This window comes from Mirounga angustirostris, unplaced genomic scaffold (genome assembly GCF_029215605.1).
Source record: "Mirounga angustirostris isolate CCGP_5_RB_7025 unplaced genomic scaffold, mMirAng1.0.hap1 SCAF_15, whole genome shotgun sequence".
NCBI lineage: Eukaryota > Metazoa > Chordata > Mammalia > Carnivora > Phocidae > Mirounga > Mirounga angustirostris.
Genome location: NW_026991723.1, coordinates 32,057,775 through 32,083,842, shown reverse-complemented (window position 1 = coordinate 32,083,842; position 26,068 = coordinate 32,057,775). Strand labels below are relative to the sequence as shown.

The 26,068-nt window shown below is 37.2% G+C and overlaps 1 protein-coding gene across 7 annotated transcripts in view; it reads right to left on the bottom strand.

Moving 5' to 3' along the window:
- Positions 1–26,068, bottom strand: part of UHRF2 (ubiquitin like with PHD and ring finger domains 2) — a 94,487-nt gene that overhangs the window by 30,510 nt on the left and 37,909 nt on the right. For all 7 annotated transcript variants that reach the window (XM_054509215.2, XM_064578936.1, XM_054509214.2 and 4 more), the window contains 2 exons: positions 11,365–11,474; positions 8,281–8,467 (listed from right to left, as the gene is read on the bottom strand). In XM_054509215.2, the coding sequence (XP_054365190.1) occupies positions 8,281–8,467; positions 11,365–11,474 (297 nt within the window). The remainder of the gene's footprint in view (positions 1–8,280; positions 8,468–11,364; positions 11,475–26,068) is intronic.

Sequence of the window (26,068 nt, the reverse complement as noted above, 5' to 3'; positions counted from 1 at the left end):
CAAAAGCCAGACAAAGCTGTCCAATTCAAATGGCATCATGCACTATCTTTTTTTTTTTTTTAAGATTTTATTTATTTTTGCGAGAGAGAGAGAAACAAAAAGGGAGAGAGTGAGCACGAGTGGGGGTTGGGGAGGGAGGAGCAGAGGGAGAAGCAGACTCTCCAGTGAGCAGGGAGCCCAATGCAGGGCTCGATCCCAGGACCCTGGGATCACGACCTGAGCGAAGGCAGATGCTTAACCAAATGAGCCACCCAGGCGCCCATTAACTCTGATCTTATCACTAACCTGGAGAATGGAATTTATTCATTTGAAGTTCCTATTATTAAAACAGAGGTAGCAAGAATAGATGATCTTAAACTGAATGTTCAACTATGCAACTGAATTCAGGTTACATCCCCATCTAAACTGATTATTAAAACTCTCAAAGTCAAAAATGTATACTCTATCACAACTAATACACAGGATCCAAGGATGCTTGTTTATATTAGCCTTATCCGTAGGTTCTGTTTTAATTCTCTATACTTTTTGTCCTTTGGCCTATTGCAGTTGGTCAATCTACTATATATTGCAGTTGGTCAACCTACTATAACTTGCATATCATTATGAGCTACCTTAAATCATTCCTAAAAAGCAAAGTATAAGTATGTCTATAGAATCAGATTCTATATCTTTATTCATATTCTGAATTGGACATTCAGATATAGATTGGTGTTCTATATCACCAAGGAATACAAACTTGAGGGATATCCTGATAAAGATCAACTGGCCCCTCTCACCATTAATATTAAATGTGCCTATACTTTCCATTTCATAATTACTCCATATAGTGTTTAGAGCAAAAAACCATCCATGCCCACCAGCTAATTCTGACTGCTTAATTATGAGATACTTTGTTTAGTACTAGAGGAAAGAAAAATGTAATTCAGTCCCCTGATTCTGAGAAAATTAGTTAGATTGTGATATACACATACAAAACGAAGGCAAAAATTAAAATGTAGGAGAAAGTAATAAGTATTATCAAGTAAAATCCCTTCTAATTGGGAAATCAGGAGGCTTCCAAAAATTAATTTGTTCTAAGACTGGATTTTAGCCAATGTGCTAACCTTTAAAACTATAATTTTTCAGAGATCTTAGGGGCAAAGCAAGTACTATTTCTGGTGAGAAAATGAGCTCAGAGGTTAAATATGCAAACAACATGATTTGGAGAAATAGAAAAGATATATCAGGCACTATTTTGGTGCTGGGGATAAATATGATCAAAATGTTTGTACAGAGTAAAGAAAACTAGTACATACAATGAAACAATTTCAGGAAGTCGGCAAGTTCTATAAAGGAAATACATCAGGATTATGTGGGTATTAAGAGTGATTAGAAATGGTATGTGTTGGGGCGCCTGGGTGGCTCAGTTGGTTGAGCGACTGCCTTTGGCTCAGGTCATGATCCTGGAGTCCCGGGATCGAGTCCCGCATCGGGCTCCCTGCTCGGCGGGGAGCCTGCTTCTCCCTCTGACCCTCCCCCCTCTCATGTGCTCTCTCATTCTCTCTCTCTCAAATAAATAAATAAAAATCTTAAAAAAAAAAAAAAAAAAAGAAATGGTATGTGTTTTTAGATAGAGTAGTTTTCTGAGGTGATATTCCAGCTAAGACCAAAGGAGTCAGTCCTATGAAGAAGCCAGGGAATGCATTCTGGGCAAAAAGACATTAAGTATACAAGTCCTGAGGCCTAAGAAGGAGTGGTATGCCTTGAAAAACATTAGGTGGGTAGATCTGAAGTTTAGCAAAATAAACTGCACAGAGATAAGCAATGAGGTTATAGAGCAGGCAGGGCCAGGTCAGAATAAAACCTAAGCACATGCCATCTAAGTGCAACAGGATACACTAGGGGATTTTAAACACATGAGTAACCCTGTTACTCAGTTCAGGACTTAGTAAGATCATTCTGCTATTATGGTAGAAAGGATAGCTGGCAAGCAATGTGAAAGCAAGGAGACTAGTTAAGCATTTATTATACAGTTCAGGGAAGCGACATTAGTTTGGACTGAAGGATGAGAGCAGAGAAAGATTATGGAGGACTGACAAGACCTGCTCATGTAGGATGTAGAATATGTGAGGAGGGTGAAGAGGAAATCAAAGAGGAAGTATAGCTTTTCAGCCTGAACAACTAGATGAGTATAGCATTTTTGGGAGAGGAGCAGGATTTTAGGGGGTGTGTTTATGGAAATCAAGATCTCCATTTGGACTAATTTTGTGCTGTCCATCAAGTAAACAGTTGAATGAATACAGGAATATAGAACCCACGGAAAATTAGATACAAAGATACTGAAAATATAGAATCATTAGCTTGGTATTTAAAGTCTCATGATCAGATGAGGTCATCTAGGAAGCAAGCATGAAGACAAAAAGCAAGTGAGTAGTGCTTTGGAAAACTCGTAAATCTGATAGATATGAGAAAACAAACAGATGAAGGAAAGGCCAAGAGAGATACAATAAAAATTAGGTCATACGGTATCATACAATCTATAAAGACAAAGAGCCGAGAAGTACAAGTAAGGAGAGGACTTAGAAGTGACCATTAGATTTCGCAACACGAAACGTGTCTTTGAGCTTAACATAAATAATAGTGGAGTTGTGGGAAGGAAAGTCCAAGTGGAGAGCTGAAGTATGAACAGGACAAGAGGAAATGGAAATCATCAATGAAGATAGCTCTTCAGAAGCTTTGCCATAAAGGAAGCAAAGAAATGGGATCAAGGGAAGGGGGTGTGTGTGTTTGGAAGACTGAATAGATTCCAGGATACAATGAGAATGACCCAGTAATGGCAATTTGAGAATTAACTACAGGAGTGAAGTTCCTGAAAAGGCAAAGGGTTATGAAACTGAGGGCAGGTAGAAGGGTTTGCATTTTAGAGAAGCAGGAACTATCCTCCACAGAAACAAAAGGGAAGAAAAATATATGAGACTTTAGAGGAAATATAATTACTGTTTATAGATGGTAAAATACAGTTTGTAACCATGCAAGGGAGAAGGAGGGGGTAAAAGGAAGAAGTAGGATCCCTTCGCTTCTCCCACCCTTACAGCCTCTGTGGTAATACAATAACAACCTTCTTAATAGGTGGGGAGAGGCCAAAGGAATGGAAAATAATCTATTCTTCACAATAATACCAGCTACCCAACTGTGATGTGATTACAGGCACATCTCATTTTATGGCACTTCACAGATACTGTGTTCTTTTACGGATTGAAGATCTGTGGCAACCCAGTATTGAGCAAGTCCATTGGTGCGATTTTTCCAACATTTGCTCACTGTCTCTGTGTCACATTTTGGTATTTCTTGCAGTATTTCAAGCTTTTTCATTATTATATATTGTTAGGGTGATCTGTGATCAGTGATTAAGATTTGCTGAAAGCTCAGATGATGGCTAGCATTTTTGGCAATCAAGTATTTTAAAATTATGGTATGTACTTTTTTTAGAAACAATGTTATTGCACACTTAGTAGACTACAACATAGTGTGTGAACATAACTTTTACATGCACTGGGAAGCAAAAAAATTCATCTGACTTGCCTTACTGCAGTATTTACTTAATGCAATGGTCTGGAACCTGTACTATCTCTGAAGTATGCCTGTATTTCTGAGTGTGACATTCTTTAACTTGAGCCTCCACGCCAGCAACACTCCATAGCTTAAGAAGAAAAAGCTTCTTGGGGTGCCTGGGTGGCTCAGTCGGTTAAGCGGCTGCCTTCGGCTCAGGTCATGATCCCAGGGTCCTGGGATCGAGTCCCGCATCGGGCTCCCTGCTCTGCGGGGAGCCTGCTTCTTTGCCTACTTGTGCTATCTCTCTGTCAAATAAATAAATAAATAAATCTTAAAAAAAAAAAAAAAAAAAAAAGAAGAAAAAACTTCTGAGTATGACATGAAAAAGTTTATTATTACTTTGGGTATGTTCTTCCCAGTCTTTTTTCTAATGATTTCATTTTGTAGCTAAGACTACTTAAAAGAAGTACAGGTTTCGGACAGTGTATTTAACCCTAGTGCCTGGTTCTAGGTATTAACCTCATAGGATTAAGTACAATAATCCATATAAAGCACTTTGTTAGTGTCCAGCATATATTAAGCACTTAATAATCATTAAGTACTATTATAGGCACATCTAAAATAAGTGAGAAGCCCCTGGCCAGGGTTATCAAAAGGAAGAGAGAAAGGACTGAAATAAGTAAAATCATAAATAAAAGAGGAGAGATCACAAGTAATAACGAAGAAATACAAACAATTATAAGAACATATTATAAGCAACTATAATGCCAACAAATTAAGCAATCTTGATGAAATGGAAGCACTTCTAGAAACATATAAAATACCAAAACTGAAACAGGAAGAATAGAAAACCTGAACAGACCCATAACCAGCAAGGAAATTGAAGCAGTAATCAAAAATCTCCCAACAGGAGTCCAGGGCTGAATGGCTTCCCAGGGGAATTCTATCAAACATTTAAAGAATGGGCGCCTGGGTGGCTGAGATGGTTAAGCATCTGCCTTCGGCTCAGGTCATGATCCCAGGGTCCTGGGATCGAGTCCCACATCGGGCTCCCTGCTAGGCGGGGAGCCTGCTTCTCCCTCTGACCCTCTCCCCTCTCATGCTGTTTCTCTCTAGCTCGCTCTCTAAAAAATAAATAAATAAAATCTTTAAAAAAAAAAAAATTTTAAGAAGAATTAATACCTATTCTTCTGAAACTGTTCCAAAAAATAGAAATGGAAGGAAAACATCCGAACTCTATGAGGCTAGCATTACCTTGATCCCCAAACCAAAGATCCCACCAAAAAGGAAAATTACAGACCAATATCCCTGATGAACATGGATGCAAAAAGTCTCAACAAGGTATTAGCCAATAGGATCCAACGGTACATTAAAAGGATTATTCACCACAGACAAGGTGGATTTATTCCGGGGCTGCAAGGATGGTTCAACATCTGCAAATCAATCAATGTGACACATCACATTAATAAAAGAAAGGACAAGAACCACATGATCCTCTCAATAGATGCAGAAAAAGCATTTGACAAAGTACAGCATCCTTTCTTCATTAAAACTCTCCATAGTGTAGGGATCGAGGGTATGTACCTCAGTATCATAAAAGCCATATAAGAAAAGCCCACAGCAAATATCATTCTCAATGGGGAAAAACCGAGAGCTTTTCCTCTAAGGTCAGGAACACGACAGGGATGTCCACTATCACCACTGCTGTTCAACACAGTACTAGAAGTCCTAGCCTCAGCAATCAGACAACAAAAAGAAATAAAAGGCATCCAAATCGGCGAAGAAGTCAAACTCTCACTCTTCACAGATGACATGATACTCTGGGGAAAACCCAAAAGACTCGACCCTCAGATTGCTAGAACTGATAGAGGAATTCACTGGCAGGATATAAAATCAATGCACAGAAACCAGCTGTATTTCTGTACACTAACAATGAAACAGAAGAAAGAGAAATTGAGGAGTTGATCCCATTTACAATTACACCAAAAACTGTAAGATACCTAGGAATAAACCTAACCAAAGAGGCAAAGGATCTGTACTCAGAGAACTATAGAATACTCATGAAAGAAATTGAGGAAGACAAAGAAATGGAAAAAATGTTCCAAGCTCATGGACTGGAAGAATAAATATTGTTAAAATGTCTATGCTACCTAGAGCAATCTATACACTCAGTGCAATCCCTATCAAAATACCATCAACATTTTTCACAGAGCTGGAACAAATAATCCTAAAATTTGTATTGAAGCAGAAAAGACCCCAAATAGCCAAATGAATGTTGAAAAAGAAAACCAAAGCTGGAGACATCACATTCCGGACTTCAAGCTCTATTACAAAAGACAGACACAAAAACAGACACATACACATAGGTTAACGGAACAGAACAGAGAACCCAGAAATGGATCCTCAACTCTATGGTCAACTAATCTTTGACAAAGCAGGTAAGAATGTCCAATGGAAAAAAGTCTCTTCAACAAATGGTGCTGGGAAAAGTGGACAGCCACATGCAGAAGAATGAAACTGGACCATTTTCTTACACCACACACAAAAACAGACTCAAAATGGATGAAAGACCTAAATGTGAGACAGGAATCCATCAAAACCCTAGAGATGAGGGATACCTGGGTGGCTCAGTTGGTTAAGCATCTACCTTTGACTCAGGTCACGATCCTGGAGTCCTGGGATCGAGTCCCACATCGGGCTCCCTGCTCAGCAGGGAGCCTGCTTCTCCCTCTGGCTGCTGCTCCCCTGCTTGTGCGCGCTCGCACTCTCTCTCTCTGGCAAATAAATAAAAATCTTGAAAAAATAAAAATAAAAAACATCCTAGAGGAGAATACAGGCAGCAACCTCTATGACCTTGGCTGTGGCAACTTCTTGCTAGACATGTCTCCAAAGGCAAGGGTAACAAAAGCAAAAATGAACTATTGGGACTTCATCAAGATAAAAGGCTTCTGCACAGCAACAGTCGACAAAACCAAAAGACAACCGACAGAATGGGAGAAGATATTTGCAAATGTCTTATCAGATAAAAGGCTAGCATCCAAAATCTATAAAGAACTTATCAAACTCAATACCCAAAGAATAATCCAATCAAGAAATGGGCAGAAGACATATACAGACACATCTCCAAAGAAAGACATCCAAATGGCCAACAGACACATGAAAAAGTGCTCCACATCACTTGGCATCAGGGAAATCCAAATCAAAACCTCAATGAGATACCACCTCACACCAGTCAGAATGGCTAAAATTAACAAGCAGGAAACGACAGATGTTGGCAAGGATGCAGGGAAAGGGGAACCCCCATATACTGTTGGTGGGAATGCAAGCTGGTGCAGCCACTCTGGAAAATAGTATGGAGGTTCCTCAAAGTTAAAAATAGAACTACCCTATGATCCAGCAATTGCACTACTGGGTATTTACCCCAAAGATACAAAGTAGTGATCTCAAGAGGCACTTGCACCCCAATGTTTATAGCAGCAATGCCCACACAGCCAAACTAGAAAAGAGCCAGATGTCCATCGACAGATAAGTGGATATATATATATATATACACACACAATGGATTCCTACTCAGCAATCAAAAAGAAGAAATCTTGCCATTTGCATCGACATGTATGTAACTGGAGGATATTATGCTAAGCAAAATAAGTCAAACAGAGAAAGACAATTATCAGATGATTTCACTCATATGTGGAATTTAAGAAACAAAACAAGGGAGCCTGGGTGGCTCAGATGGTTAAGCGTCTGCCTTCGGCTAAAGTCATGATCCCAGGGTCCTGGGATTGAGTCCCGCATCGGGCTCCCTGCTCAGTGGGGAGCCTGCTTCTCCCTCTGCCTCTCATGAATAAATAAATAAAATCTTTAAAAAAAAAAAAAAAAAAGATCATATAGGGGAAGAGGGGAAAAAATAAAACAAGACAAAATCAGAGAGGGAGACAACCTATAAGAGATTCTTAATCATGGGAAACAAACTGAGGGCTGCTGGAGGGGAGGGGGTGGGGGGATGAGGTAACTAGGTGATGGACATTAAGGAGCTCACGTGATGTAAGGAGCACTCGGTATTATGTAAGACTGATGAATCACTGAATTCTACCTCTGAAACTAATACACCATATGTTAATTAATTGAATTTAAATTAAAAAAATTTTTAAAAATGAGCACAAAAAAATAAAAAAAATAATAGAATTACTGGGGGGTAGAGGGGACCACCCACTTTCCCAGATAAAGTCATAGTTAAGTGAAAACCTGAAGGTTAAATATCATCCTGAAGGTTAAGCAAAGACGAAAATGCTTCTAAGAGAAAATGTGTCAAGTGTAAAACCCAGAGGAGAGAAAGAACATGACTTAAGGAGCTGAAAGATATTTAATCTGGCTAGAGTATAGAATATTTGGGAAAATGAAAGGGAAAAATAAGAAATACACCTGGAGAAATCAACTAAAAAAGTATTGTGCAAGGCCCTATAGGGTGACATTTAAAGGAGTTAACACGATCAGATTTGCATTTTTGAAAGAGCACAGACTCCTTTTAGAGGAAGGATTGCAAGGATTAAAAAATAGAACTAGAGACCGGTTCCCAAGGCATTATAATAACCAAATAAGGTTATCGATGCCAAGTAACCATTGGCTGCAAAAATTTTAAGCACTTTAATACACATTATATATCTTCAGAAATCTTTTGGTGGCTCAAATACATATTTCACATTCAATTCTTAACACAGTAACAACAACAAAAAACCCTGATAATCATACCAGTACTCCTCTTCAGGGACCTTATCCAAAGGTGGATTCAGGCAGTAAATATGATAGGCCATGTTACATTCATCACATAGAAGCTGCATGTTGGGTTCTTGTTTTCCACCACATATATGACAGGAGCAAGAACGACATTTCTTATTTGGATCTCCACCACAAATGTCACACTCAGGATCGTTTTTCCCTATTAAGAATAAAATTATAACAAGCCCAGTGTTAGGATCATTTTTACATCTATGAATCTTACAAAGAAAAACACATGAAAGTAGCATACAGCTTTTTTTAATAGGAAAAAACCACAAAGAATAATCAAGTGTGGGACTTTAATAATAAACACCTGAGCGTCATTCTATACTTATCAAAGTAACAGGGATGAAGCCCAGGTGTAGCGGGCATCACTACCTGCAAGAGGATAATGTATACTCTTGCCTTTAAAATTTGCATTGACCAGACTGAAAGTTCCAGGGCCAATGCAGTGAACTCACCAGGGCACCAAAAGGACACGTGTCTTCAGAATTCAAGGGTATACAACATTCTCTTGCACAAAGTTCTTTGGATCTAACTACTTAATAAGTGGAACAATTAAATACCATGTACCTGCAGACCTAAACCTTTCCTTGAGTGGGCTAAACTAAGACGGGGAGGGCTGATTTTGTTAAGAGTTAGCATGCCCATTTTGGTTCCCATTCAAGCTATGCCCCCAACATACTTTTTATCAGTAATAGAAATAGTATTTTTTATTTTTTATTTTTTTTAGAAATAGTATTTTTAACTCAGTTGATTTTTATCTTATTTGTCAATTGGTTCAGAACTGTGGCAAGTAAGAGGTGTAGCATTTAGTGCCCCCCAACCTATCTAAATCCAAACAGCTTTTGCCAAAGCGTTGAAATTTTAAGATATACACATGTACACAAAAAAATCTTAATGTTCGTAATACAAAATTTAATTTAAAATGTCAAAAGAGAAATGGTTGGAAAGATTTTATTAAAAATAAGGTAAGTTTATAAGAACCATAACACAGAGGTAATGAGGTATATGAAATTCAAAAGAAAACTGCAGAATTTTATCTTTAATACACAAAGATGAATTATGTAAATAGTGGAAGATGTCTACAATAATATACATTGTTAGAGTGATTACTTCCTGGGAGTCCTATATTTATTTATTTTTTTGAGGGAGAGAGAATGAGAGAGAGAGCGAGCACAAGATCGGGGAGAGTCAGAGGGAGAAGCAGACTCCCTGCTGAGCAGGGAGCCCAATGTGGGATCGATCCTGGGACTCCAGGATCATGACCTGAGCCGAAGGCAGTTGCCCAACCAACTGAGCCACCTAGGTGCCCCCATATTTAAATTAATATTGTTCTAGATTTTGAATTTCTGACATATGTACACAACTGTGAGGAAATTTACCATATCAGAACTGATTTAGCAATATGAGGGACATGGGGAACCATACTGGAAAAATGAGAGGGGGGGAAGGGAAAAGGCACTGATTTCAGTACTGTCTTTCCGCCTGGTCAGTGCCTATTCTTGCTACTGAGTGGCAGATCACAATTTTGTTTCACTTCCACTAAGGGAGCCATGACAACATAGAAATAATGGATGTATAACAGACCTAAAAACATGCCTTTGATAGATTTTTGGTATGGAGTGATGTGATCAAAGGCAATCTGGCTGTTGCTGTGAAATGATTTCTTTACATACAAGTTTAAAGTTGTAGCTATAATGTGATTAGTATTAGGCAGAGGAGAGATACAGAGAATGAGAGAGAAGAGAATACATGCAGATGTACTAAGAGATAACAGAAAGACAAAAAAACCCTCATCTATCTTGGTTTTGTATTGTGTTTTACTGAGAATGACTAAGTCACATTAAATAGGTTTACTCAGGGTCACCTGGGTGGCTCAGTTGGTTAAGCATCTGGCTCTTGATTTTAGCTCAGGTCATGATCTCTGGGTTGTGAAACTGAGCCCCGCGTCAGGCTCCACACTCAGTGGGGAGTAGATTCTCTTTTTCTCTCCCCCTCTGCCCCTATCCCCCCGCCTCTAAAATAAAATAAATAAATCTTAAAAAAAAAATAGGTTTATTCAAGTTACGTTTACTCCTAGGATATAACCATACAAGTACTCATACAGAGTATGCCTGAAGGTTCTTAATTCAAATCTAGATATATCAGCTTTGCAGTCTCAAGAAATGAGAGAATGGCTTAGACTGGTAACATGAAAGTCTATTTTGTGATCTGTTAAAGGTACTGTCTTGCTATTATCTTGCACAACTGCGGTATGAAAAGGTTAAGCAGAAGCCTTTAGTTGGGAGTATTTTTCTAAAACAATCTACTAGATATTGAGGCTCGTGGCTGGCTCAGTAGGTAGAGTATGCAACTTTTGATCTCAGGGTTCTAAGTCTGAGTCCCATGTTGGTTGTAGTGATTACTTAAAAATCAAAGCTTAAAAAAACATATATACTAGATATTGACATGTGGCATAAAGCCAATAAATTGCTTTCCCCAAAAAAATCCAGAATTAAGAGAGTATGAGACAGTAATCTATTTGGAAAGATAGTGATTGAACCATGAATTAAAAGACCTAGAATCTACTCCTACCTCTGTTACCAACTAGCTGTATGATATTAAGCAAATACAATACGTACAGTGAAGAGGCAGGGCTATATTCCAACACTCTCACAATTGTTTAAACTTCACTTATTACCTCTCAGAAACTCAAGGCTCAACCGGCATTACTGTCAGTCAGACTCTACTCATATAAAAATAAGTCTCATTATTAAAAATCAATCTTGGGTGGCCACAAAATTACTGAATGGGTTATTTGGACAGAATCTATAGTCAAGAAAACAAGAAAACAGCAATAAAATGCCAAGAAAATATTTTTTGGAAAACAAATTTTGTCATTTGAGAAAAATCCATTAAATCCACTAAACCAAAATGGGTCTTTGATCAAAATTGTTGTTTTGCTAATGTTTGCATGATCTACAGTTTTATACTTTCTCAAAAGTTATTTCCTAGTGGTTAAAATACCAATCAAGTACAATATATGTAGTCTAAACCCATAAGAAAAATCCGTACTTAAAAACTTTCCATCTGCCAATGACAGGGGATGAGCTCCAGGTTTCTCGATCTTAAAGATTTCATTTACGAATCTTATCTGGCAGTCATTTAATTTTCCTTCAGAACCCCTGTTTAAAAAAAGAAGAAAAGTTAACTTTTGCCAGCAAAATCTAAACCATATACAAACAATTAAGAGTCATTTGGGAAACCCACTGAACTTTGTTGATTTAAAATTGGGATTCTAGGTATTCTAATCACCTTGAGCTATTGTTTCCAATGGCAGGAAAAGTCCAACAGTGATTAGTTACTATTCAAAGTTAAGTGTAACTTTAGTGTAAAGGAGGAAAAAAAGTTACAGACTTCATCTAGATTATCTGGCTAGAAGACAGTTATCTTGTAAATTTAAACACTAGGTAAAATGATACTCTATCAATCAAAATAAAAGATTTAAACATATTTCCAGTAAATATAGTAAGTCTCTAGGTAAAAAGATGACTTATTAAAAAGTCCTTCAGATACTAAGCCGTATTCCTCAAAGACACAATTTATACCTGTTTACACATGCTTTTTCAAAGTTTCCTATTATTGATTTGTATATAGATTTCTCCTTTTACTGTCAACTTTGGTTTATATTTTTGAAGCAATGTTATTGGGTACATACAGACTTAGGATTCTTAAATCATCTTATGAAACGTCTCTATCTCTAGTAATACATTTTATATCAAAAGTGTACTTTTTTTTGGTTAGAATTTGCTTGATGACTTTTCCCACGTTTTCTTTCACATGCAACACTTTTAAAACTTTTAATGTCAGATATTCACAAATGCAGAAAACTGCATAGATAAATGTATAATCAGTTATAAGGTATACATCTTATAGCCACCAACCAAAATAGAAGACAGAATAGTTTATCTCAGAAGCCCCTGCCATGTGCCCTCTTTTATTCCAAGAGATATATTTACCTTAATTTTCTTCAGTCTTACCACCTGTCTTCCTAAGCATATCATATAGTTCTGCCTGTTTTTCAGACTCTATCAATTCCCACATTATCTTTTTCTTCTTTACAATTTGTTGAAGAACCATCACCATTTGTCCTATAGAGTTGCCCAATATCTTGATTCTAATATTTGCATTCCCAAAGTGTAGTTTAAATAGGTTTTTTCTGTTATTTGCATTTCAAGTTGGTAGCTGGATCCAGAGTAGAGGTCAAAAACCTGGTCCGCTGCCTGCTTTTGTAAATAAAGTTTTACTGGAGTACAGCTACATCTACTAACTTATGCATTCTCTGTGTTTGGTTTTGTGCTACAATGGCAGAATTGAGTAGCTGTGATGGTGGAGACCATTTGGCTGTCGAGGGTTAAAACCACTATCTGGACCTTTACATGAAAAAAAAAAAGTCAATCCTTGCATTTAGAAATGTTAATCAAATCCAGGTTCATGTTTTGGTAAAACTATTTATAGGTCTATTCTATTAGGAAGCACCCAGTTTATTTAGTTGTCTTTTTCTATGATGACAGCAGCCATTGATACTCAATGCTAAGATTAATTCACTGGGGTTTAGAAAGTGTTGACATTCCAGTTTTAGCATTCCTTTCTATTTGCTAGAATTCAATAGAAAGAAACTTCACCTCATCAATTATTTGGTGACTCAGTGACACATCATATAAAAAATATGGACTAAGTGTTTTCTTTGGCAACTTTAATAGTTCCCTAATTTCCTATATAGGTGACCAATGAGTTTCTATATTACTAGGAATACACATACATATATGAGGTGTTTCAATCCACTGTAGCTATTTTCCTTGTTGATGTTCAAACTATCTTTGGCCAATAGGAACTTCCAGTTGACTCCCAAATTTTTCTGACAAGAATTTAGTTAGCAGTGTTTGTGGGTTTCCTTGTTATCCCTAAGACAAGATGTTTCAAGTTCATCTTGCACATTTTCTGCCTCTAGCCTGGAGTCCTATCTATAAGGAAGCCCAATTTCTTCTGGGTGGAAATATTTCAAAGCCATACTTCAGGCACTAGAAAAACTTACTGCAACTAGGTTGATCACTGTTTCAAGGCTTCTTCAGTGGACAGAACTACAAAATTTAAACATACACATGAATACACATATAAAATAGTTCACACAAATGCTTTGTTCAGATTCAGAACTAAAGGGTAAATTTACTTTTCTAAAAACAATTATGTGTCTGGTTCTCCTTTCTCCCCAGTCAGAAACTACTAGTTATCAAAGATACCAGGGATGTCTAAATCAGAATGTTACAAATACGTCTTTGCCTTATCCCACATTACACACAAGACATTCTTACTAGTTGTCATCGTGATTACTTAAAAGTTTTAAATTCTTTTTTGTTTTTCCGCCCACATCCTAGTTATATCTGATGTCAGATCATGTAATCATTACATACTATACTTTCTTCATTATGTATCTCCTTTATCTCCTAACTTCTAAACGTAAAAATATTTTAAGGTTTTTTTTATTTGTCAGAGAGAGTGCAAGCGAGCACAAGCAGGGAAGCAGCAGGTGGATAGAGAAGCAGACTCCCCACTGAGCAGGGAGCCCAATATGGGACTCGATCCCAGGACCCTGGGATCATGACCTGAGCTGAGGGCAGACACTTAACCAACTGAGCCACCCAGGTGTCACCAAATTTAAAAATATTTTTAATGTTTATCACTGCTCTTTATGTCAAATTTTCTTCAGTCATCCTGATGACCTGAAGCTAGTTCTCTACAACACTCTCCAGGAAGTGTTCATGAGAATAGCTCCCCTAGTTCTTCCAAGGTAATGACAGTTTGTTTCCAGCCTTTATTCTGAAGGCCAGTTTGGCTAGACTTAAAATCCTTGGTTCATCTTTTCTTGACTCATGCATGTCTTTCTGGGATACTTTCCTTAAAAGGAATGAGGATAACGTTACATTTTTTTCCCTTTTCTTTTAATATGTAATTTGACATCAATGCCTTTTTAAAGAAAATTAAATGTACTGAACCTCTGGAGGGTGTAATTTCACTTAGCTTTATTAGCTCACAGCTATAGAGTTCCATAGAACTCACTTTTTTTAATTGTTATTTTTTGGAGAAGCATTCAAAACTATAGCAACTAAAATCTAATCTGACAAAAAGCAAATGAGTAGTTGTCTGGGGCCGAGGCTGAGGGTACTGGAGATATCTAAAGGAGCCCATAAGAACTTTTTGGGGTGATGAAAACCTTCTATTAATCTTGATTACAGTGGTGGCATGGGTATACACACTTGCTAACATTTACTTAATATATGGTACAAAAAATATATAATACATATTGTTGTATGTAAATGAAGTCTCAAATTATTTAAAAAGGTACTATGGAAGCTTACTTTCTTAAATCTCCTGGCTCTATTCTCCTTCCCTATTTTTAACTGAATCTTTTTTCTTTTTGTCTTTATTGTCCCTATCCTACTCAGTTTGGAATGTATTTCCAGTAGTTTTTCTGTATGGGGCTTTGTCCTGGAACAGTTTTAGCTAGATAATTTCGAGAGCTTGCTGGTCACTAATCCCTTCAAAATCTTATTATTGCAAACTGCTTGTACTCATCTAAACTGGTGTGCATACCCCTTCTAGCCTCAGTTGCTGTATTAGTTCTGTTGTCATATAACAAATCACCTTAAAACTAGCAGCTTAAGACAAAAATTACCTCACAGTTTCTGCCAATCAGGATTTGGGGAGCAGCAGAGCTGGGTAGTTCTGGCTCAAAATCTTGCAAAGTTTCAGTCAAGCTGTTGACCAGAGTCGCAGTCTCATCTAAAGGCTCAACTAGGGCAAGACCACCAGGTGTATGAATCCTCACAACACAGCAGCTGGCTTCCCCCAAAGGAAGTGATCTGAGAGAGCCCAAAATGGAAGCTTCAATGTTTTTATAACCGAATCTTGGAAGTGGTAAACCATCACTCCTGCCATATTCTATTGGTCACAAAAGTAACCCTAAGTAAAATGTGGGAGGGAACTATGTAAGGTGTGAACGAACACCAGGAAGCGGGAAATACTGGGGGTCATTTTGAGAAATGGCCACCATAGCTGCTCTTCTCAAAACAGTTTGCTGAACTAGTTTTATTTCAGAGTTCTTGGGTCCATCATACACCTGTAGTTACCCTTTCCCACCTCCTGCACAGCTACTGATACGACACTGATCTTGTAGCTTTCAGTTATTTATCCCACCAGCTATCTTGTTTTTTTTTTTTAGGGGATGCCACAAAACCTTGAATGGTTATAGATGTTGCCCATGAACTTTGAATTAGATATTTTAGTTTTTCTGTATGTTTGTAAAAGGACATCTAGGGAGATTAAAAAATCTATGCTGTTGTCATCTACCTGGAATCCCATCCATTTTTGTAATTTCAACTTGTGTGACTTCATATTTAAAGAATCTTTCCCATAAGCAGCATATGGGTTTTGTTTTTGTTTTAATCCTGTTCATCTTTAACCATAAAATCAAGCTCACATTTAGTTAATATAAATGGCTGACATTATTTGGGTTTGTTTCTACCATTTTACTGTTTTCCATTTTATCTACCTTTTTAAAAAAATATTGTCAGAGAGCGCGCGCGCGAGACAGCGAGCACAAGCAGAAGCAGCAGGCTCCCGCTGAGCAAGGAGCCAGGCATGGAACTTGATCCCAGGACCCTCAGATCACAACCTGAGCTGAAGGCAGACGCTCAACTGACTAAGCCACCCAGGCGTCCCTTAGTTTAACTATAATTATTAAAATTCTATTTTAGTTATATTAAAATTATATATTTAATAATTTTATTAAAATAATTTAGTGGTTCTTAGAGAATATACCATGTAAATAAACCAAAGAAATCGAAGTTTTACTTCACTTCCTTGATCAGGTCAGAATTTCACAGTTTCATTTATCAACCCCCATCTTTTGCACTGTTGTCATGCACTTTATTCTACACATAAACTTCACTAGTGTTGTGGCTAGTCTGTACTTGCTCATATAGTTACCCTTCCTCTGTTCTTTAATTTCTTCCTGTATTTCCATGTTTCTGAGATCACCTTCCTTCTGCTTACACAACCCTTTAGTAATAGTATAGGTCTATTGGTACTGAATTCTTGGGTTTGGTTTGATATCATTATCTTGGCTTCATTTTTTGGTAATCTATTTTCATTAGAAATGTATTTCTAAGTTGAGAATTTTTTATTTTTATTTTTATTTTTTTTAAAGATTTATTTGACAGAGAGAGAGGGAGACACAGTGAGAAAGGGAACACAAGCAGGGGGAGTGGGAGAGGGAGAAGCAGACTTCCCGCGGAGCAGGGAGCCTGATACGGGGCTCGATCCCAAGACCCTAGGATCATGACCTGAGCCGAACGCAGACGCTTAACGACTGAGCCACCCAGCTGCCCCCCAAGTTGAGAATTTTTTAGCAGTGTTTTCAAATGCAGTTCCATTGTGTTCTAGAGCTGTTATTTCTGATGAAAACTCAGCTCCTATTCCTTTTGTTTTTATCTTTAGATTTCAGCAGCATTACTGCAATATGCCACCATGCTTTCTTTATATTTATCCTGCTTAGGATTCACAGGACTTAATTCCAGGCTGATATTTTCTCACTTTTGAAAATTCTAGCTATTATATTTTCAAATATTGTTTTCACCCTTCTCTTCTTTTGGAAACTACAAGTAGATGTAATGCATACCTTTTACCAGGTCCCATATGTCCAACAGTCTTTTCTATATTGTTTCTATTTTTTCATTTCAATTTATCCAAAATTTTCTAAATTTGTTTCAATTTATCCAAATTTTTCACTGACTTGCCTTTGAGTTCACTACTCCTATCTAGTGCTATTAAGTCAATCTAATGAAGTCTTAGTTTCAGATACTGTATTTTTCAGTTCTACAGTGATTTCATAGATTCAATGTGATTATAGATTCCAATTCTCAGTTGAAATTCTCCATCTTCTCATTTTTTGAGTATTTTCATCATAATTTTCTAAAATCCCTGAGAACTTGAATTATCAAGATCAGTTTTGTTTTTTTTTTTAATAGACTTTATTTGAGAGAGAGGCAGAGACAGTGCACGCAGGAGCACACAAGCGAGCAGAGACAGAGGGAGAAACAGACTCCCCGCCGAGCCGGGAGCCCGATGCGGGACTCAATTCTAGGACCGTGGGACTCGATTCTAGGACCCTGGGACCATGACGTGAGTAGAAGGCAGACGCTTAACCGACTGCGCCACCCAGGCGCCCCAAGATCAGCTTCACTTTTACTGTTGGTTTTTCTTCTGGTTTTTGATTATGTGACCCTGTCTTTTGGTAGTGTTTCTGGCTTCACGGCAGGATAAATATAAAGAAAACACAGTGGCATACTGCAATAATGCTGCTGAAAACTAAATATAAAAACAGAGGGAACATGAGCTGAGTTTTCATCAGATACAACATAAGCTAGAATATAATGGAACAGCATCTGAAAACACAGATAAAAAAATTCTCAATTTAGAAATACATTTCTAGTGAAAACAGGGCGCCTGGGTGGCTCAGTTGGTTAAACGACTGCCTTCGGCTCAGGTCATGATCCTGGAGTCCCTGGATCGAGTCCCGCATCGGGCTCCCTGCTCGGCAGGGAGTCTGCTTCTCCCTCTGACCCTCCCCCCTCTCATGTGCTCTCTCTCATTCTCTCGGTCTCAAATAAATAAATAAAATCTTTAAAAAAAAAAAAAAAGAAATACATTTCTAGTGAAAACAGGTTACAAAAAATGAAGACAAAATAAAGATGTTATCAAACCAAACCTAAGAATTCAACATTATAAAGAAATATAAAACATTACAGGAGGCTTCAGATGTTTCTGAACCATAAGGAGGGGGGCAATCTTCCTTCTGCTCGGGAGATACTGTGTTGGTTTAACATTTTATTCAGCAACTATGTTGAGGCAAGGCTTGTTTATAGTCTTGGTTAGATTTAGTCTACATATTTGTCTTAGCCATCCACAGTTTTCAACTAAGAGCCTTTTGTATACTCTGTGGGACCATTCCACCAGTGATCCCAAAATCCATGTTTGCCTTCTAAGACTGCTGAAAATTCCATGGTGCTGTTTACTTACATTTTTAGCCTCTTGCCCAGCAAACCTCAGTATTTAGCAAAAGTCGTGTGAGGAAAACAGGCCATCCCCATTATCTGCCCAAAGCTCTGATTTCTGTCTCCACCATGCCCCCAGTTGCTTTCAATTAGATCTGCTTTGCATCCGTAATTAGCAAAGTTCCCAGGGCAAAAAGCAACTACAAAAACCAACTGCCTTCTAAGGTTCTTCCCATTCCAGAGTCCTAGGCACTGGTAGTTCTACTTGCCTCTCTGTTGCCTTCAAACAGATGATAATGGTATTTGATCTGGATCTAGTTGTTTCAAGTAAAAATGCTAATTACTGCCAGCTATTCCATCCTACCTGGAAACAGAAACTTTCCATGTATTTCATTAGGTGCTTCAATAAATATCACAAAAACAGTTTCAAAACTAGAATCACTTTTTCAATCATTTATCATTTTAGTTGAAAGCCTACCACACCCATTTCCTCTGCACAAAGCTGATGAAGCATAAATCACACCAAAAAACATGAATATTACCTCAATAGTATATTTCAATTGAATCTAATAAACAAACAATTGTAAAACACATTATTTTATGTAGTACCAAAAAAGAAATTGGCCTGCAATGGGGTAGTCTAAGAACCATCCCCAAAGGTGGTACTCTAGATGGAAGCCAACAACTAAAAAACACACCATTTTATGAAATTATAAGAAAGAAAAAGTCTGAGGTGTCTAAGAAGGACCCTCAAATAAAGCTAGGCTACCAAACGGTTCTTCTCACAGTTTAATAAGATAAATGGTAAATAAATCACCTTGCACGTAGAGACAGAAAACAAACATGCCTATTTCAATATTATCACTAAGTAAAAGGAAGAAAAGTATCCCAAGAATTGAACCACAAAGGTATGATTCATGCCGTTTTGCAGATATGAATTCATACTACCTGTGTGGTCTAAGGAAGCTCAGAGAATTTTAAGTTAGATGGTACTCCAAGGTGCCTAGCAGAAGCAAACTCAAATCTATGAAAAGAAACCAACTTCATTCCAATAGCAATTTTAAGGTACATTTTGAGATGTTAAAATTAAAAAAAAAAAAACCTGTTAATCTAAGATTCTGTGAAATATTCTATTTACTGACTACTCATTATAACTTGTTCCTACAACAGGGCCTGGCACACAGCAGCAACAAAAACCAGGGCATTAACGTTTCAGTAGTATGACAGAATAAATGGGTGCCAAGATGTCTAGGTCCTAAGTGTGGGAACATGTGAATATTATGTTACATGGCAAAAGGGACTTTGTAGACATGATGAAGATAACGACCTTGAAACAGGATTATGCAGGTAGGCCCAAAGTAATTACAAGGGAACTTAAAAGTAGAAGAGTCAGATATGTAATGTTAAAAAGGGAGGAAGTGGGCAGTGGGGGCCTTTAAAATCTGAAAAAGGCAAGGAAATAGAGTCTCCTTTTAGAGTCCCCAAAAAGTAACACATCTTTGCTGACACTTTTAGCCCAGGGAAATCCATATAAAACTTCTGACTTACAGAACTGTAAAATGGTAATTTATACTGCTTAAGCCACTAAGTTTGTGGTAATTTATTGCAGCAAGAATAGGAAACTACTACAAGTAAGCCAAGAGAGACAAATATCAGATGATAATCAACACTATAAAGAAAAGTAAGGATTCAAGGAATCTATGCATGGCATGTGCACATATAATTTTATATACCACATTCAAGAAAGATGTCTTTTGAAGTGATGTCTGAACAAAGAACTGAGACAAGAGAGCAAGCCAAATGAGTGTCTGTGTGGGGCAGAACAGGCAGAGGGAATAGCAAATGCAAAGGCTCTGAAGCAGAAATATGTTTACATAGATGATTAAGCACAAGGAGGCCCATATGGTTAAAATACAGTGAGTTTTGATTTATAACTTGATAATGGACACCAAAGTTATACTGTATAAGAATGTTAAAAATATCATTAAAGAGATTTGATGACAAATGAGTATAGATAAAATTTAGTAAATTAAGCCCTATAAAAAATGACACTGAAAATAAAGTACCTCCACAGTTTAGTTTCAGCTTTAGATAAATTATTTTCTTGTTATAGAATTCAAATTCTACTTATAAATATCTAAACTAGTATAACTTCATGTGGTATTCAATGCAATATGCATAACAGTAACTGAAGTATTATGAAAAATGGATTTAAACTCCACAAGCTTTTGTTCTGAATTTTCTTCAAAGCTAAAATAGAAGCAGAAAATGATACTAAAAATAGAATTTGATCACTAGACAGTTTAAGCATATTCACTTTTTGGTACTCACAAATTTAAAATAGATGGATGCCTTGGTGGGTCAGGGGTTAAGCATCTGCCTTCGGCTCAGGTCATGATCCCAGGGCCCTGGGATTAAGTCCCACATCGGGCTCCCCTCTGAGCAAGGAGCCCACTTCTCCCTCTGCCTGCAGCTCCCCCTGCTTGTGCCCCTGCCCTCTGTCTGACAAATAAATAGATGAAATCTTTAAGAAAAAAAAAAAAAAATAGAAACAAGCATAAACTTTAACTGCAAGTTCCTTTATCAAATACCCAAGATAGATTAAAAACAATGTCCTATATTTCTCCTTTTGTACCTTCAATACCACAAAGCTGAAGGTTTGTTATCTGTAAAAGCCTAATAAAATTCATAAGCCTCTGGTGGGACAGATTAAAAAGTCACAAACTAAACTCAGGAATAAAAAAAGGGAACATCACAATAAAGACTGCACATTAAAAGATGAGGTTAAACTTATGACAAATTTTATTTATGACAATAAAATTTAGATAAAATCAAGTTCCTAAAAAATAAAATTTTATTTCAAGAAATAGAAAAATCAGAGTCTCCCTATCATTACAGAAATTGAGCCAATCATAAAAATCCTTCCCATAAAGAAAGCTCAGCCCCAGAGGGCTTTACTGAGAAGTTCTACCAAATAGTCAAGAAAAGGACACAAAACTTCACCATAAGACAAAGAATATTCTAATTATTTTATAAAACCTGAATAATTTGTGAAGGACAGCTAGTTAGGAAAAACTAACATGCAAATTTTACTCATTAACACAAATGCAAAAATTCCACACAAAATATTGTCAATGCAAATCCAGGATAGCATATCCACAAAATGCCTATGTCAAATACTATAGTTATTGGTGAAATTTTGAAGTTTTTCTTAGAGATAAAGGAGAAAAAAGATGCCTGTATTTATCACCACATCCTTTCAACAACATACTAAAGGGCGGCTGGTAAATAAAAACGATTAAAAGACAAAAATGTCATAATTCATAGATGATTATAAGCATTAAAATTCCCCAAAAATCTACATGTAAATTAAAACTAGTAAATTTAGTAAGGCTACTAGATCCAAAAATCAAAGGTTACTTATATACCAGTGACAAAAAAAAAAAATATATATATATATATAGCATTTATAGGAACAATAAGTAGTACTTAAAGTTAAATAAGGATAACAGACTCCTATAAGATCAGATCTCTGGAGAGTATTAAATCAGGTTCTACCATATAATTGCCATCATTCAATTATTTTGAACCTATAAAAACATGTTATATGGTTCAACCTAATAAAAATAGGAGAAAAACACATTAAAGACCTAAATAAATGGAGAAAAAGCACATTCCTGGATTAGAGTCAACACAATACATATTAAATTCCCAATGGTTATGTTTAAATTACCAAGATGACTTGGAAAACTCAAGTGAAAGCACAAAGACCTAAGAAAACAGAGAACTACTGAAGAGCAAGGTAGGAAGCCCTGTTCTGTCATATCATTAAAATGTGGAACTGATATTAGGATACACAAAATAGATCAATGGTACAGAATGGAAATCAGATGGATGCATCAAATTACATATTTGATATGAGGTGATACTGAAGACCAGAGAGGGAAAAAGGGCTTTTTAATAAGCAATGTCAGGAAAAATGATTATCCATATATATCAAGGTAAGTCCAACCCTTACCTCAAAACCTACTTCAAATCGATTAAAGATCTACCAAGGAAAGGTAAAACCACAAAGCTTTTTTAATAATGGAGAGTATCTTAATGTATTTTGGGTAAGAAAAGTTTCTCCCCTGCCCACTCCATGTTTTACTGAGGTCTAATAGTTTTACTGAGATATAACAGACATATACTGTGTAAGTTTAAGGTGTAAAACAATGATTTGATAGATGTATAAACTGACAAATGATTACCACAAAAAGTTAACTTCCATCACCTCAGATAGTTATTTCTTTTGGTTATGAGAACTTTTAAGTACTCTAAGCAACTTTCAAATATACAATACAGTACTGCCAACTACAGTTACCATGCTGTACATATCCCTGGAACTGGAAGTTTGTACCTTTTGACCACCTTCACCCATATCCCCCACTCCCTGCCCAAACCCCAGAAGGTTTCTTAAGATACAGAAAGCATAAACATCAGGGGAAAAAATTTAATAAGCTAGTTAAAATTAATACTATTATTCAAAACATGAGAAAAGCTATAAAAGCAAAAATATTTTCTCTACACAGAACTAAAATGGTCAAGTCTTCATAATTAGAACTCCTAAAAAAAAAAACAAATCAGTAATACAGACTAACAACAGAACAGTAATGTTTGGAACAGGGTCCTCACAAAAGGTACCTAAATTGCCAATGAACATAAGGCTGTCAATCTCACTGGTAGTCAAGGAAATGCAAATCAAAACCATAATGATATACTATTTTATTATATACCCCTCTGATTAGCAAAAATTCAAATGTGACAAAATTAAGTGTGGATGACAATGCAGAGCAATGGGACCTCTAATACTGCTGTAGAAGTGTAATCTGATACAGCCAAATATTTGGTCCTATTTATTCAAGTCAAGATGTGCATGCAGTTCTACAACACAGCAATTCTACTTCTAGGCAAGATGCACCCTACAAAAACTAATGCACATAAGCACCAGAACACAGGCAGGATGTCACAGGATGAACACAGCAGTTTGTAACAGCCCAAAACTGTGAACAACAGAATACATTTAGACCTTCCTTCTATTTATCCACTCTTTCCAGTAAAAAGATTTCTAACCATGAAAAAAAAATTCTTATCCACAGCCACATGCCACAGTGACTCTTTTTTAAACTCTTATGTTCCTAACACATTTAGTAAAAACTTAAATGACAGAGAACATAATACTTTACAGGACAGTGTGTTTTACTGCTGGGACAGCTATCACATAATTGGTCTCTATTTGCCTATTTATAATTTCCACTCAATCTTAGTTCTAGTCGCTAAAGCCAGGGTGCTCCACTCTATTTCAGAATCACTCACGGAAAATTTTTTAAATAGTAAGCTATTTTTTTTTTAACTCTATGCTATTAGTACTGTTATCTCCTCCTATTGTATACATGTGCTGTTTTGTACTTCTTACACTCAAACACATTACAAGGTTCCCTATATAACCCATTTACGTACAGGCCTTTCCTTTTCTTTATGATTTGTATCCTTACCCAAATTACAACTTGCTTAGAAGTCTGAGTTGCATCTGTACCTGGCAACAGAATCACACTATTTGTAGAAAGTTCTGAAACTGTTTTCTAAAATATAAGCTTTTTTCAGCACCTCACAACGTTCTTTTTATCTTAGGAGTCAGCAAACTTTTTCCATGAAGGGCCAGAGAGTAAATAGTTTAGGTTTGCAAGCCAGGGAGTCTCAGTTGCAACCACTGAACAATGTTGAATACAAAAACAGCCATAGATAATGTTACTATGTTCCAGTAACTATTTTCATAAAATCATGCAGCCAGTAGGCTGTAGTTTACTGACCCCTACTTTTTATTTATTTATTTATTTATTTATTTATTATTTTTTTTACAAACCCTTGTGTCGAGGGCTGACTTTCAATAGATCGCAGCGAGGGAGCTGCTCTGCTACGTACGAAACCCCGACCCAGAAGCAGGTCGTCTACGAATGGTTTAGCACCAGGTTCCCCACGAACGTGCGTTGCGTGACGGGCGAGGGGGCGGCCCCCTTTCCGGCTGCGCCCCGTTTCCCGGGACGAGGGGCTCTCCGCACCGGACCCCGGTCCCGACGCGCGGCGGGACACGCCACGCCACGCGGGGCGCGCGCGGCGGCCCGCCGGCGGGGACGGCGGGGGACCGGCTATCCGAGGCCAACCGAGGCCAACCGAGGCTCCGCCGCGCTGCCGTATCGTTCCGCCTGGGCGGGATTCTGACTTAGAGGCGTTCAGTCATAATCCCACAGATTACTGACCCCTACTTTGTATTATTAATCATAAGCAGATGCTTAATCTCAGATTTGTTATAATGTATCCATTATATTTAACATATATAATCCATATTATATATCTATCCAATATATTACATGTAACATAATAATCCTGTCAATCAGAACTTGACAAGAATCTTAGTGTGGCTGCTTCCTATACACACACACATATACACAACTGCCAGGATCATTCCAGAATCCCCAATGCTCAACAAAAATGTATTTATAAGAATTCATTCTTAAAAAAAAAAGAAAAAAAAAGCAAAGCACAAAAGCACAAAATACATATATTGATATTATTAAATATTATAAGGACTAGAAACAGTTTTTTGTTTTTTGTTTTTAAGATTTTATTTATTTGATAGCGAGAGAAGGCGGGGAGCAAGCACAAGCAGGGGGAATGGCAGGGGTGAAGCAGGCTCCCTGCTGAGCAGGGAGACCGATGCGGGGCTTGATCCCAGGACCCTGGGATTATGACCTAAGCCAAAGGTAGACTCTCAACCGACTGAGCCACCCAGGCGCCCCATAACTAGAAACAGTTTAACAGACTTCTAAGAAAGTAAATTAGTGACTGTTCATCCAATAAACTCTATTCAAAAGAATCAGACACAGAAAGATGGTGATAATATTTTCCTATGTGTAAAAAAGTAGCTGTGAAACAATGCATGGTACTTCATCACTTGAGTGAAACACCAAAATATATTTTTTTAAATTTTATTTGTCAGAGAGACAGAGCACGAGCAGGGGGGACAGCAGGCAGAAGGAGAAACAGGCTCCCTGCTGAGCAGGGAGCCCGACGCAGGACTCGATCCCAGGACCCTGGGATCATGACCTGAGCCGAAGGCAGACGCTCAACTGACTTAGCCACCCAGGCGCCCCAACACCAAAATATTTCTTAAAGAATTAATGATGGAAATAGTGGAGCAATTTGGCATTTTGGGTGACAATTTACATTTTGAATTCTCTTTATTAAGCTTGTTAAATTCTGTAAAATGAAGAAAATTACTATAAAGGAAAATTTCAGCTAGTCTTACAAGTACAGCAGACAGTTGGTTAGGTTGATATTCACCGCTACTATATCAACATAGATCCTCATAACCACCACAGCTACTGAAATGCTTTTGTATATTACCTGTGAGGTAAGCAAGGATTTCTCAAATAAAATATTTAGTTATTTCCAAAATGCTTTCAAATAATGTCTCCAGCCTTAAAGCAGTGATGGACATTTAAGGGACATCCTTACTAAAAAAAATCTCAAGAATTTATATTAAAAAGTTCTCCTTTAGTATATAAATTTCTAACTTTCATAGATTCCTTTTTTTTTTTTTTTTTACTAAGGAACATGTGCGTAATAAC